Source organism: Fonsecaea nubica, assembly GCF_001646965.1.
Source record: "Fonsecaea nubica strain CBS 269.64 chromosome Unknown Scaff3, whole genome shotgun sequence".
NCBI lineage: Eukaryota > Fungi > Ascomycota > Eurotiomycetes > Chaetothyriales > Herpotrichiellaceae > Fonsecaea > Fonsecaea nubica.
This window is the reverse complement of record NW_019173676.1, coordinates 18,603-30,107: the sequence shown is the minus strand read 5'-3', so window position 1 is coordinate 30,107 and position 11,505 is coordinate 18,603. Positions and strand designations below refer to the sequence as shown.

The following is an 11,505-nucleotide window of genomic DNA, read 5'->3' as shown; positions in this document are numbered from 1 at the left end:
GTTCACGACTCGTAAGTCAAGCGAAGGCATCAGCAGAAGCCCGGTACCTTGCAGAACATTGTTCAGAGATAATATGTGATTTTTTTTTGCTGGTCTATAAAATGCCCGATGTGTGTGTCGCGTCGCGCCTCTATCCTTTCCGGCCCCCCCGAGTTGACTTCAGCCTTGCGCATACCCACCAGATATAGATGTCGCTCTTCCAACAGACGAACAATTGTGACAATGTACACACAGACACGAAGAATCCTCGACGCAGCCAGCCAGCATTTCTTTCCCCGTTTCACTCCCCCAAAAAGAAATTCATTTCATACAGAATCAATTAGCCTTGACCATCTCCAACGACTCCCCTATGCGGCCATACTTCGAAAAGATCAGATCGGCGAGGTAATACGTGCGGGCCTTCCACGGGCCGCGGTCGCCCGTCTTGGGGAGGTCCTTCTCCGCGGCCTGGAGATAGGTGGAGTCGAGGTCGAGGAACTTGCGGGGCTGGATGGTGGCGTCGGCGTGCTTGCGCGGGACGACGGCGCCGACGGCCCTGCGGTCCATCATGCGGAGCAGGCGGGTGAGGAACAGCGACGACGCGTCGGCGCCCAGCGTCCACGACGCGTTGGTGTAGCCGAGCAGGAAGGCCGCGTTGGGCAGGTCCTGCATCAGCACCATGTGCCACATCAGTTTGCCGGCCAGGTCGAACGGCGCGCCGTCGACGGAGAGCTTGATGCCTCCGCCGAGGCGCAGCTTGAGCCCCGTCGCCGTCACGATGATGTCCGCGGGCAGCGTCTCGCCCGACGACCGCAGGCGGATCCCGTCGGCCTGCACGCCGTCGATCACGTCCGTCTTCACCTCGGCCTTGCCGCTGCGGAGGCTGGCGAAGAAGTCGCCGTCTGGGCAGAGGCACAGGCGCTGGTCCCACGGATTGTACCGGGGCGAGAAGTGCGGGTCGACCGTCAGGGTCTCGGGGATCTGTCCCTGCACGCCGCGCACGAGGAGGCGCTTGGTCAGTTGTGGGAAGGTCCGGCAGAAGAGGTAGAAGAGCCGCGACTTGACGATCAGCCGGAGCCGCGTGAACAGCGACATGACCCTGGCCGGCAGGACCGAGGCGAAGATGGACTTGGACCTGTTGGTCATGGAGACGATGTACGACGGGCTGCGTTGCAGCATGGTCACTTTTGCGGCGGTCTTGGCCATCGACGGCACTAGCGTGATGGCCGTCGCGCCGCTGCCGATGATGACCACCTTCTTGCCCGCATAGTCGAGATCCTCGGGCCAGAATTGCGGGTGCACCACGGGCCCCTGGAACTGGTCGATTCCCGGGATGTCGGCCTTGAGCGGCCGTTCGTAGTCGTAGTAGCCCGTGCCGAAGATCAGGAATTTCGTCACAAAGGTCGTGACCGCCCCCTTGTATTCCACGGACAAGGTCCACAGCTTGTCGCGGGACGAGTACGAGGCCGAGAGGACCTTGTGGTGGAACAGGATGTGCCGGTCGATACCGAACATGCGCGCCGAGTCGTTCATGTACGCCTTGATGGCCGACGCCTCGGCGATGGGGTTGTCCTGGTTCCACGGGTGCCAGGCGAAGCCAAAGGTGAACAGGTCCGAGTCGGAGCGGATGCCGGGATATCGAAACAGGTCCCAGGTACCTCCCATCTCAGCCCGGCCTTCGAGGATGACATATTTGTGGTCTGGAAGTTGGGACTGGATCCGATACGCGGCGTTGATTCCAGATATGCCGGCGCCGATGATGAGGACGTCGACAAAGTTCTCCCCTTCTTTGGCTGTGGGAACATGCATTGTGAATTGTATCCACGGGGAAAAGAATCAGGTCACGACAAGATCACCAGGGAGGTAGAGATCAGAGAGACAAAACACAAGACTCAATCAAGCCATTTCTCTCCTCTATTTTTTGACAGCTGCCTACCTATGTTGGCGGCATCCGCTTCTCCTTTATCATGTTTGATTCAGCTGCCCCAGGGGACCCCAGAGGGCGAGCCTGATGGCATTCTGGGCCGAGGCATAACGAACAGGCTATATGGCTCCAATGAGAAGGCGATGCATGGAATTGGGTGGTCGATGGCGAAAAGGAGACTGGAGCCCGAGTAGTAGGGGAGCAAAAATTAGTCGGAACAGGCCGGCAAATTGTGATCTGGAAGCAACACCTCTATAACGCAAGACACCAGGACCAGCAGTACCCAGTATTGCCGATGGTTAGCCACTAACAAGGTGGGTACGCCGCATCGCACATCAAGCTTGGGCTTCGTCGTAACCGAAATTGGAGCACCACCGAAGTGAGCGGCAAAGCCAAAACCACAGCCACGAATCATTCCCTAATCAGGTCTTTTTACCGAGACATCGACGAGGGCTGATCTAGCTTACATGGGAAGGTTAGCCGCGAAGATGACCCACTAGACAAGGCCACCAATTATAGGCGGGGAGTTGATCGGGACAATGTGGAGCCGGCTTGGTCTAACCTTCCCGAGTCAATGTACATAACGGGGTTTCCCCAGATGGATTCTTGTGCCCCTTCAATTCATCTTTTCGGAGGTAGTAAGGGGTTTCCCGTTGTGGTGATACTGAGTGGCTCTCTATGCATGTGTGTCGCGACAGCCTTGTCACCACACACCGGGGAATGGTCCCATCCTGAATAACATCTCTGCACGTAGGAGGATTCTTACACTCTTGGGCGGTGATGTGCATATTCGAAGCATCCGCCCCTCGAACCACTGCAGGGCCAGCCGCGATAATGTCAAGATGGGTTTTGCAATGCTCTGCTCTTTTGCAGATCTCCATATGCCGTGTGTGCGAGACAGGATCATGACGAATTCACAGCTGGGGCATGGACCCTTGTCGTATTATTCACAAAAAAAGAGCATCGTCAAGAGGAAAGGTGTCCTTAGCCAATATTCGTCGCATTGCCATAAGCACAGGTAGAGATCTTGGAGGCCGTTTCTCTTGATAGAGGTATACGATATACCGACCGAGTATGCACGAGCTTTCTCCAGAATGCACGGATCCTCTTAGTCCGCCGGTGGGACTTGGGTTCCGCCACTCAATCGCCCTACGCCGACATCCCGATCGGGCAAGTCTCAATTGCCCGCCATATGCCTCGGTGTTTACGGAGTAGTGCTGGGTTGTTGTGCGTCGTATCGCCAGCCGACATTTGCAGAGGTTGCAGAATGCGTCTCTTTTGTCCAATCCCGGAATACCTCGGAGTTTTGGAAAGTGGCCTACAATATCTGACCCTGCAGAGGTACACACATTTTGAGTAAGCGAGGACTTTTACGAGGACGCGATCGGTGGTCCCCGTCCACACGCAACCGTCGCTGTGGGACTGTTGGTGCATATCTGGAAATATGGACATGGATTCTTCGTATGATGGTAGAAACGTATCCGTCAGACACGGTCTTCTATGTCGCGAAAGAACTGGAATGCAGAGTAGACAGCGATCTTCGACGTCGAAATACGAGGCAATGCGGGACCCGGTGTGTTTTTGTCCCGCCAACCTCCCCCCTCTGGGAATCTGCGGGGTTTGATACGAACCGCTAGTCTGACCTCTGACCTTTGACCTCTCAGAATAATAAAGAAAGGAGGGCCAAGGCCTTACCTGATAGGACTGGACGATTACAAAGGCCCAACGTATTCGTACGTACTGTGCCTCGTATCTCGTATACCGTAGAGGGAATCCTTTACTGACGATGCGACGTGCAGGTAATAAGATATCTCTGTCGCCAGAGTCATGTAGGAACTCTTTCATGTCGCGTCGACTGGGCCTTTGATTCTGTCTTGTCCCGCAATGGCCGTCAACATTCCCACGTCGTTACTGCTGATCTTCTCTGCAGCGTTGCAGGCTGTAGTCTTGGTTGCAGCAGCTCCCCAGTATTCCCCCGTCGATGGCTTCAATCCAGCCTTTCTCTGCTTCACGCTCCTCAACTTTGCACTATGGTTCTTCTATCTGGTATTCATTTATCCCAATTTCGTCAGCCCGCTTCGAGATCTGCCAATGGCCAAGGTACGTCTTGCACAAAATGTCGCGTCCAAGGCGCAGGCGGCAGCGTTGATACCGGCACATAGGGCGCTTTACCCATCATCGGCCACGCCTGGTCCCAGTTCAAGGCTCCGCGAGGAGGCGACTATCAGAGATTTACCCGCGAAGTTCCCAATGACGGCCTCATTCGCCTCAAGGGATTCTTGAATGCCGATCAAGTATTGGTGACGAGTCCCAAGGCACTGGCCGAGATCCTCGTCACCCGATCGTACGACTTCCCCAAACCTGACAAGGACCGTGCCTTTCTCCGTCAGTTGATCGGGGACGGCCTGGTCGTGGCCGAGGGCGAGCAGCACAAACACCAGCGCAAGCACAGCATGCCCAGCTTCGCTTTCCGACAGATCAAACTGCTGTACAATGTGTTTTGGGAGAAGTCCGTCAAGATGACTCAGGTGATCGATGCCGAGGCCTTTGGGCCAGATCGTGGCCACGGAGGCGCCGAGAACCTGCCGCCTGGGGCGATTGATATTGAGTATTACGCACCGAAAACAACGTTGGACATCATCGGCGTGGCAGGCCTGGGCCGAAATTTCAACACGTTAGGCAATTCGGACGACGAGATGGTCAAATTGTATGACCAGCTGGTCCATCCTTCCGTGGGCCGGCAAATCCACGCGGCAGTGGCCTTGCTCGTTAGCAACAAGCTTGCATCTTTGCTCTGTCGTCCCGTCGCTCACCAATACGATAGCCTCAATGCCCAATTGAGACTTATATGCAGGCAGTTTGTGCGAGAAAAGCGGGAAAGGATGAAGGGTTCACCAAACCAATCCATTGATACCCTTGCCTCGCTGATCAAGGCAAACATATTCTCGGATGACGAGCTCGTAGACCAACTTTTGACCATCATAGCAGCTGGGTGAGTGTGGCTTTGTCTCTCTTCCGACAAGCCGTTGGATGTCCCGCCAGGTAATTGAGCACTAACGTTAGCATTCAGCCATGAAACAACCTCCTCGAGTTTCACATGGGTAACATATCTTCTTGCGCTTCATCCCGATATCCAGTCCCGCCTCCGCGCAGAGATTCACGCTGCAATCCCGAATGGATTCTCCACTGTTGATCCCCAGGATACGACCATAGCCTCGGTGCTTGAATCGCTGCCCCTCCTCAACGGCGTGTGCAGCGAAAGCCTCCGCGTCTTGCCAGCTGTGCCGGTCACGATGAGAACAACTAAGCGAGACACTACCTTGATAGGCCACCCAGTTGCCGCAGGCACCAAGTTCATCATGGCGCCGTGGGCAGTCAACAACGATCCTGAATTATGGGGTCCCGATGCCCAAGAGTTCCGGCCGGAGAGATGGATTGACCCCGAAACCGGAAAGCCGAACCAGACGGGCGGCGCGTCGACCAACTATGCAATCCTAACATTCCTCCACGGACAGCGAAGTTGTATTGGGCAGAACTTTGCACGGGCAGAGCTGAGGGCACTGGTGGCGGCATTTGTTGGAGCCTTTGAATGGGCTCTGCTCCACCCAGAGGAAGAAGTGGTTCCTGCCGGCGTCGTGACATCGAAACCAAGAGATGGTCTCGTGGTGACGCTCAAGAGGGTAAAGCCATGGTAGAGGAGCGTTGGGGCAGCTCCATAATGTTCGACATTTGTGATCTTTAGTTCACCATCTTTCTGGTAGGAGTTTCTCTGCGGTATCATCCACAGCCTAATGGTCTTCAAAAGTAGGGGGTTAGTCTGAGTAGGCTCCGGCCTGTGTTTCCTTATATAGGTAGGCTGCTTCTGGCATCAAACACCATCGTACACAAGGCTAGGAAAGGACAGTCTGATTAGACTTTGGGCACCAAAGATCCTCTGGATTTGGCGGCGCCTTGGCACCTTGTGCATCTTTTTCAGCTCATGTATGACCATAGGTCTGGCTAAGCCTCGCCTGACCCTCGCTGGGCCTGCGGTGTGATTCCCTAGTCAAGGGCATTAGACTCTCCAGGCTTGGGAACGAGGGAAGACATGCCTGCGCTCTGTCCACTGAGCAAGCCATCACTCACCACTCATTCAGCTGCGGGTGTTGTCGATACTAACTTCGGGTAGGCACTGAACATATTAATACCTGAGAGTGTGCTTATAGCACGTTGTAAAGGTACATTCGATGTCAAACATCTTGGTGTAGTCAAGGTGTACCTCGTAGTCCGAGAGAATATTGTACGCCTCGATCCGCAACCTAACTTCGCTTTTGGTGTTTTAGCCCGCAGTAATACTACGGCGAGTTCTATCAGGTGACAAGTGCAGATATCTTGGCAGATCGGAGTCGCAGGCTCCGACCCACGCAAAGCGCACATTTCTCAATTATTTTCCCCGCCGCAGCCATTGTCGACGAGATTGAATAAAAGGTCCCTTAGCAACCACGACTTCGACGACCTCACCTCAACCTACCATACCCTAAATATCCTCCCTTGTCACAAGAGAAAAGTACTTGGGTCCTAGCACCAAATTCAAGCACCATGGAGAACGAAAAGGGCGAAATCGTCGATCTGTAAGGCTTTCCCACGTCAACGTTTTCCTTTTTACATCCTTTCTCTTTTTCCTCTGCGTGTGTGAGAAGGGGAAGAGAGATCTGGCTTCTCACACACATGACACGCCTGAACCCAATCTCTACGGGAGTGCCAAAAGGTCTTTGCGCATGCGCTATAATGACCGTATCCCGACTCTCGTCCCATCTCCTACTCACGCTGTTCACTGTCTCGAACTTCAGAGCGCTAACATCCTCCTTCAACACAGCTACGTCCCCCGCAAATGCAGCGCGACGAACCGCATCATCAAGGCCAAGGACCACGCCAGCGTGCAGATCTCGGTGGGCAAGGTCGACGAGAACGGCCGGTACACGGGCGAGAACCAGGTGTACGCGCTGTGCGGGTTCGTGCGGTCCCGGGCCGAGAGCGACGACAGCTTGAACCGACTGGCGCAGAAGGACGGGTTCCTCAAGAGTGTCTGGAGCGCGCAGGCCACGAGATAAGCGGACACGATGGCTGAGGGGTGGAGATAGCGAAGATCAGGGGAGACAGGAGGTGAACAGAGGATGAAGATGCGCACGAGGAGACATATTGTGCACGGGAGTGGGCGTACGTGGTCGAAGTGAGGAAGGAGGACTCAATCGAGGTTCCTTGCCTGGTCGATCATCGAATTACTCTTCTCGGTCGAGCGATGCACACAGCCACGCCGGAGGACACGATGGTTTGATTGTGGGGTCGGTGATGGTGACTGCTATCCATTGCACGACAGAAGAAGCACCTTTTTCACTTTGCTTGGTCGCAGGAAACGGACATGGTGCACTCTGCACGACCGGCATCAATAGAAAAATGCAAAACTGGGGACGAACCGTTCCCCCGGAAATACACTATTCAAAACATCATCAATTGTTTTACATGTTCCCCCCGTCCTCCTTCATGACATAGGCATGGGGGAGTTCTATATGTATGGCTCCTCGGAAATGGACGGAGAATGTGCCACCCGTATCTGTGCTCTGACTCTCAATCTCGGAATAATAAAATCACAGCTCTTCAGAAGGCGGTATTTATGGCTTAATCTTCGGCTGTTGTATGTACGATTTTTTTTTATCTCTACTTCCCCAGTCATGGCAGATTGAGCCTGAGGAAGCCTTGATGTGCCGGTTGAAAAAATTCAAGAGGATAAGAGGGTTCAATAAAAGAGGAGAAAGGAAAATGGAGTCGAGGCAGCTCAGGGGGAAGAGCGAGAAGAATTCAACGGGGTATCATTTCTAGCCTTCTCTTTGCGGAATCTAGAACTTTTTGTAAGGGATGCCTCTTTTCAATGGCAACACATCTTGAGCGCGTAGGATTCGTGAGTCTTCGTACATGCTGAGTTGTCGCCTGTGATCGGCTCTCTAGTCTTTGTGTAAGCGGACGGCAGGATTCTGTTCAATGAAGTTGAGGTCGACTTTATGTCCCAAAAGCTCCCGGATATTGTTAACGCCGTATCTGTTCAAAGACATTAGCATATTCACAAGACCGAAGGATCGAAAACTCACTTGATCATGGTCGGTCGCTCCAAACTCAGGCCCCAACCATATATCCGCATATCTTTGGGTAAACCCATTGGCTCCAACATTTCTGGCCGGAACATGCCACTGTTTCCGATTTCCACCCACTTCTTCAATCCCTCGTGGTAGCTGAAGATCTCCATGCTCGGCTCCGTGTAAGGATTGTATGCAGGCTTGAATCGCAGGTTTCTGATACCCATCTTGCCGAAGAAGACCTCCATGAAACCAATCAAGCCGCCCAGTGTCAGACCCCAGTCGGCAATTACGCCTTCGACTTGGTGGAATTCTGCAAGATGCGTTTGATCAACCGTCTCATTTCGGAAGACTCTGTCGATAGAGAAGTATCGCGCCGGCCGAGGATTCAGAGCGAGTTTGTGAAGCATGTATGCAGAAATTGCCGTGGTGTGAGTTCGCATGACTAGTCGCAAAGACTCATCTTCAGACCATGGGTATCTGTAGCCTATCGAGCCGAACTTTCCGTTTTCATGCACGGCACGAACATCATCCCAGTACTTCTTGAAGTCCAGGCCCTTTTCCTTCGACTTTGTCCTCTTATGAGAAGGTGAAGGTATAGATTTCTCCCCTGGGGCCGGAGGTTCTGGATCTGCCCGAGGAGGATCGGCTCTGATGGGATCTGAGATGTAAAATGTGTCTTGAAGGTCGCGCGCGGGATGTTGTTGAGGGACAAAAAGAGAATCAAAATTCCAGAAACCAGTCTCCACATAGCGATTTGTTGGCATCTCCTCGAAGCCCATCTCGAAGAAGATCTCTCTGAACTCTTGACGTACTTTGTTGAGAGGGTGAAGAGCTCCGGATGGCGTGGGTGCCCCTTTGGCCTTGAAGTTATATGGTTTCAACTGCACGGTCTTCCAGGCGCCAGACGCCAGCATTTCTGCAGTCAGATCCGCCTCCTCCTTGACAAATTCAGTCGAGAATTTAGGGCCTTTGGAAATCTTAAAGGCGACCGTTTTCTGTTCTACCACATATTTCCTCTTCCTGAAGTCTGCCACGACTTTGGGGTTGTCTAAGGCCTTCCCGGATTGGATCTGTCGTAATTGTTCTTGTACCTCGTCCTGGATCTTGTCCGCAGTCGCCTTGAGAGTGTCCCCGTCTTTCTTGATCCACTTGAGCTTGAAGGCATCTCCCGAACCGAACTTGGCCACGTTTGCGTCGCCCACGGCTGCGGGTAAATCTTTGATCTTCAGTCCCTCCAATGCGGATCGAACTGCCTCGAAAACTCTTGCGCCGTTGCTCCCATTTTCTGCAATATCTTGGCCTTCTTTTGTCAGAACAAGTTCCAACCGATCAATCTGCTCTGCTTCAATGAAGTCTCTCGACCGTAATTTGTCGACAGCGGATTTGACACTGACAAAGGTGGCATTGGGAAAGGCTTCCGATGTGATGACAGGACCATTTGCGGAGTTCAGTACTTCAAGCACTTTCGGGGTCAAATCTTCTGCCATGGTTGCGTCCGCCCGGGGGAACGTGTTTGTCGGACAGCAAGGGTAAGAGGAAGAGCAGTTACAAGACAAAATATTAGGGCTGGTGCTCACTGGCCTCTGACTCCAAGTTAGAGAGAAATGACTCCAAAATGCGGCCGGTGGGTCTAATCTTGATTCGTCCAGAGATTCATGCCGCTTTAGCAGTTCAACATCACACACACGCCTCAGCTTCGCTTAAAGACCAGCGAGATAGATGACTTTGGACTATGTGATAGATGTATCGTTGCAAAGCGTCAAGCCCCAGTGAGGAAATGCACTCCTCTATCGTCACAACTATTCTGGCCTCGTTGGTAATCTATGAACTCTATCCACGAGCAAGAACCACGGATGCATGTGCCTTACACGAGTCTGATTTTCAGACATTCCCCTGGCCTTCCATTTCAGACGGCGAGTTGTGCTCGCGTTTCCGCCTCCAGGCTTTCCCAAACATGATTTGGACTAGACCAAGACCACTCAGTACGAGCATGATACCCGTTAACAAGGTAAAGGTCCAGCCGACATGAATGCTGTTGATCAGAGGCCCAACCACAGCAGTTCCGCCAGCTCCTAAGAGACAGCGAACGAGATTCAAGGAAGCTGTGGCTGAGGCACTCTGGGTATGGTGGATGTCGACGAGGTAGGTCGAGATCACGCTTTGGAGAGAGATGGCTGCCCAGCCCAAGACAAAAAAACAGATAATAGGCACAGAGATATGAACACCTTGGTCGACGGTCCACCCAAAAATCAGCACTGACACACATTCAAGTGCACTCCAGAGCCAGACAGTCCTTAGCCGAGCCTTTTCAATAGGCACGCGCTGTTCATCGCCGCCATACTTGCGTAGAATCCGCCTGTAATCATAGTCTAGGAATCTGCCGACCAGAACGGTGCCGATGATGGATCCGGCTCCGTTGGCCAGGAAGATGAGACCAACTTGGATTTCTGAAGTATGATATTTCTGTTGGACGAGCACGGAAACGGCGGTGAGAACCATCTGCCACACTGCGTAGTGGACCGCAACATAAAAGATAGCACAAAAGGTATTCCAGTGGAATAAAATCTTTGCTGGACCCAGAAAATCGGTTCGTTTCGGCGCGGGTTTCTCGCCCTCTGCGGAGGGGTTGGTGTCTTGCCTGAAGTGCTTCTTTCTCTGATACAGTGCAAGAGGGGACATGGCATATCGCTTTGGCTCTTCCGCTCCGTTTCCCACCATGGACCTCAATGTCTCAGGCAGGACCAGGACAATGACAAGGACACAGACACCACCATAGATGGTCAGAAACCAAAACACTGATCTCCAGCCCATCTTGTCCGATAAGACACCACCAATAACAGGGCCGATGGCGACCGGCATCAAAAGTCCTCCTTGGAAAATACCCATATAACCAGCTCTTTCTTCCCTCGTTGTAATGTCGCCAAGGACTCCAGCACCCAATGCAATGGTGCTAGCACTTCCGGTACTTTGGACACAACGAAGAACCAACAGTTGCGCGTAGCTTCGTGTCTCTGCCAACCCGATACACGCTCCAAGAAACACGACGAGAGTGCAGATATAGGTAATGCGGCGGCCTTTGGTATCGGACAACGAGCCCCAGAGGGTAGGCGACAAGCCTTGAAATATCAAGTAGCATGTCACGGTGAGGTTGATGAGGCTGGTACTGACTGACAGGTCATCAGCGATTTGAGGGAGGGCGGGAAAGTAGATATTCGACGCAAAGCCTGAAAGTGTAGCTGCAAATGAAATAATGGTGACAATGAGGGCTTTTTGTGAAAGTGTGAAGATTGTGTAAGGTTTGGAGGACTCAACCTGTGTCATAGCTTCGGATTGAGACATTTTGAACCTGTTGTTGGAGGAAAACAGCATGCTGCTCGGGTGCCGACTGTCTATATATGCCTGTGGAAGTATTGAGCCACGCCCTGTTCGGTGTGGACAGGGATGATCGGAGTTCCGACACCGGAGGCAAGCAGGGAGATTTGAGAAGACATT

At 53.0% G+C, this 11,505-nt stretch overlaps 5 protein-coding genes across 5 annotated transcripts; 2 read left to right on the top strand and 3 right to left on the bottom strand.

Annotated features, from left to right (window-relative positions):
- Positions 1-315: 315 nt before the first annotated feature.
- AYO20_00695 (hypothetical protein) lies at positions 316-1,788 on the bottom strand (the record flags this gene model as incomplete). Its single annotated transcript, XM_022639004.1, has 1 exon — positions 316-1,788. One exon carries the CDS (start codon positions 1,786-1,788, stop codon positions 316-318), a length of 1,473 nt encoding a protein of 490 aa, XP_022504795.1.
- Positions 1,789-3,787: 1,999 nt separating this feature from the next.
- Positions 3,788-5,598, top strand: AYO20_00694 (hypothetical protein; the record flags this gene model as incomplete). The annotated part of the gene is made up of 3 exons (XM_022639003.1): positions 3,788-4,003; positions 4,066-4,895; positions 4,974-5,598. 3 exons carry the CDS (start codon positions 3,788-3,790, stop codon positions 5,596-5,598), a joined length of 1,671 nt encoding a protein of 556 aa, XP_022504794.1.
- A 1,062-nt stretch (positions 5,599-6,660) lies between these two features.
- Positions 6,661-6,993, top strand: AYO20_00693 (40S ribosomal protein S21; the record flags this gene model as incomplete). The annotated part of the gene is made up of 1 exon (XM_022639002.1): positions 6,661-6,993. The coding sequence occupies one exon, from the start codon at positions 6,661-6,663 to the stop codon at positions 6,991-6,993; it is 333 nt and encodes a 110-aa protein (XP_022504793.1).
- Positions 6,994-7,881: 888 nt separating this feature from the next.
- On the bottom strand, positions 7,882-9,500 carry AYO20_00692 (phenylalanine-tRNA ligase, alpha subunit; the record flags this gene model as incomplete). The annotated part of the gene is made up of 2 exons (XM_022639001.1): positions 7,882-7,975; positions 8,026-9,500. The coding sequence occupies 2 exons, from the start codon at positions 9,498-9,500 to the stop codon at positions 7,882-7,884; spliced, it is 1,569 nt and encodes a 522-aa protein (XP_022504792.1).
- A 394-nt stretch (positions 9,501-9,894) lies between these two features.
- AYO20_00691 (hypothetical protein) lies at positions 9,895-11,352 on the bottom strand (the record flags this gene model as incomplete). Its single annotated transcript, XM_022639000.1, has 1 exon — positions 9,895-11,352. One exon carries the CDS (start codon positions 11,350-11,352, stop codon positions 9,895-9,897), a length of 1,458 nt encoding a protein of 485 aa, XP_022504791.1.
- Between the last annotated feature and the right edge of the window lie 153 nt (positions 11,353-11,505).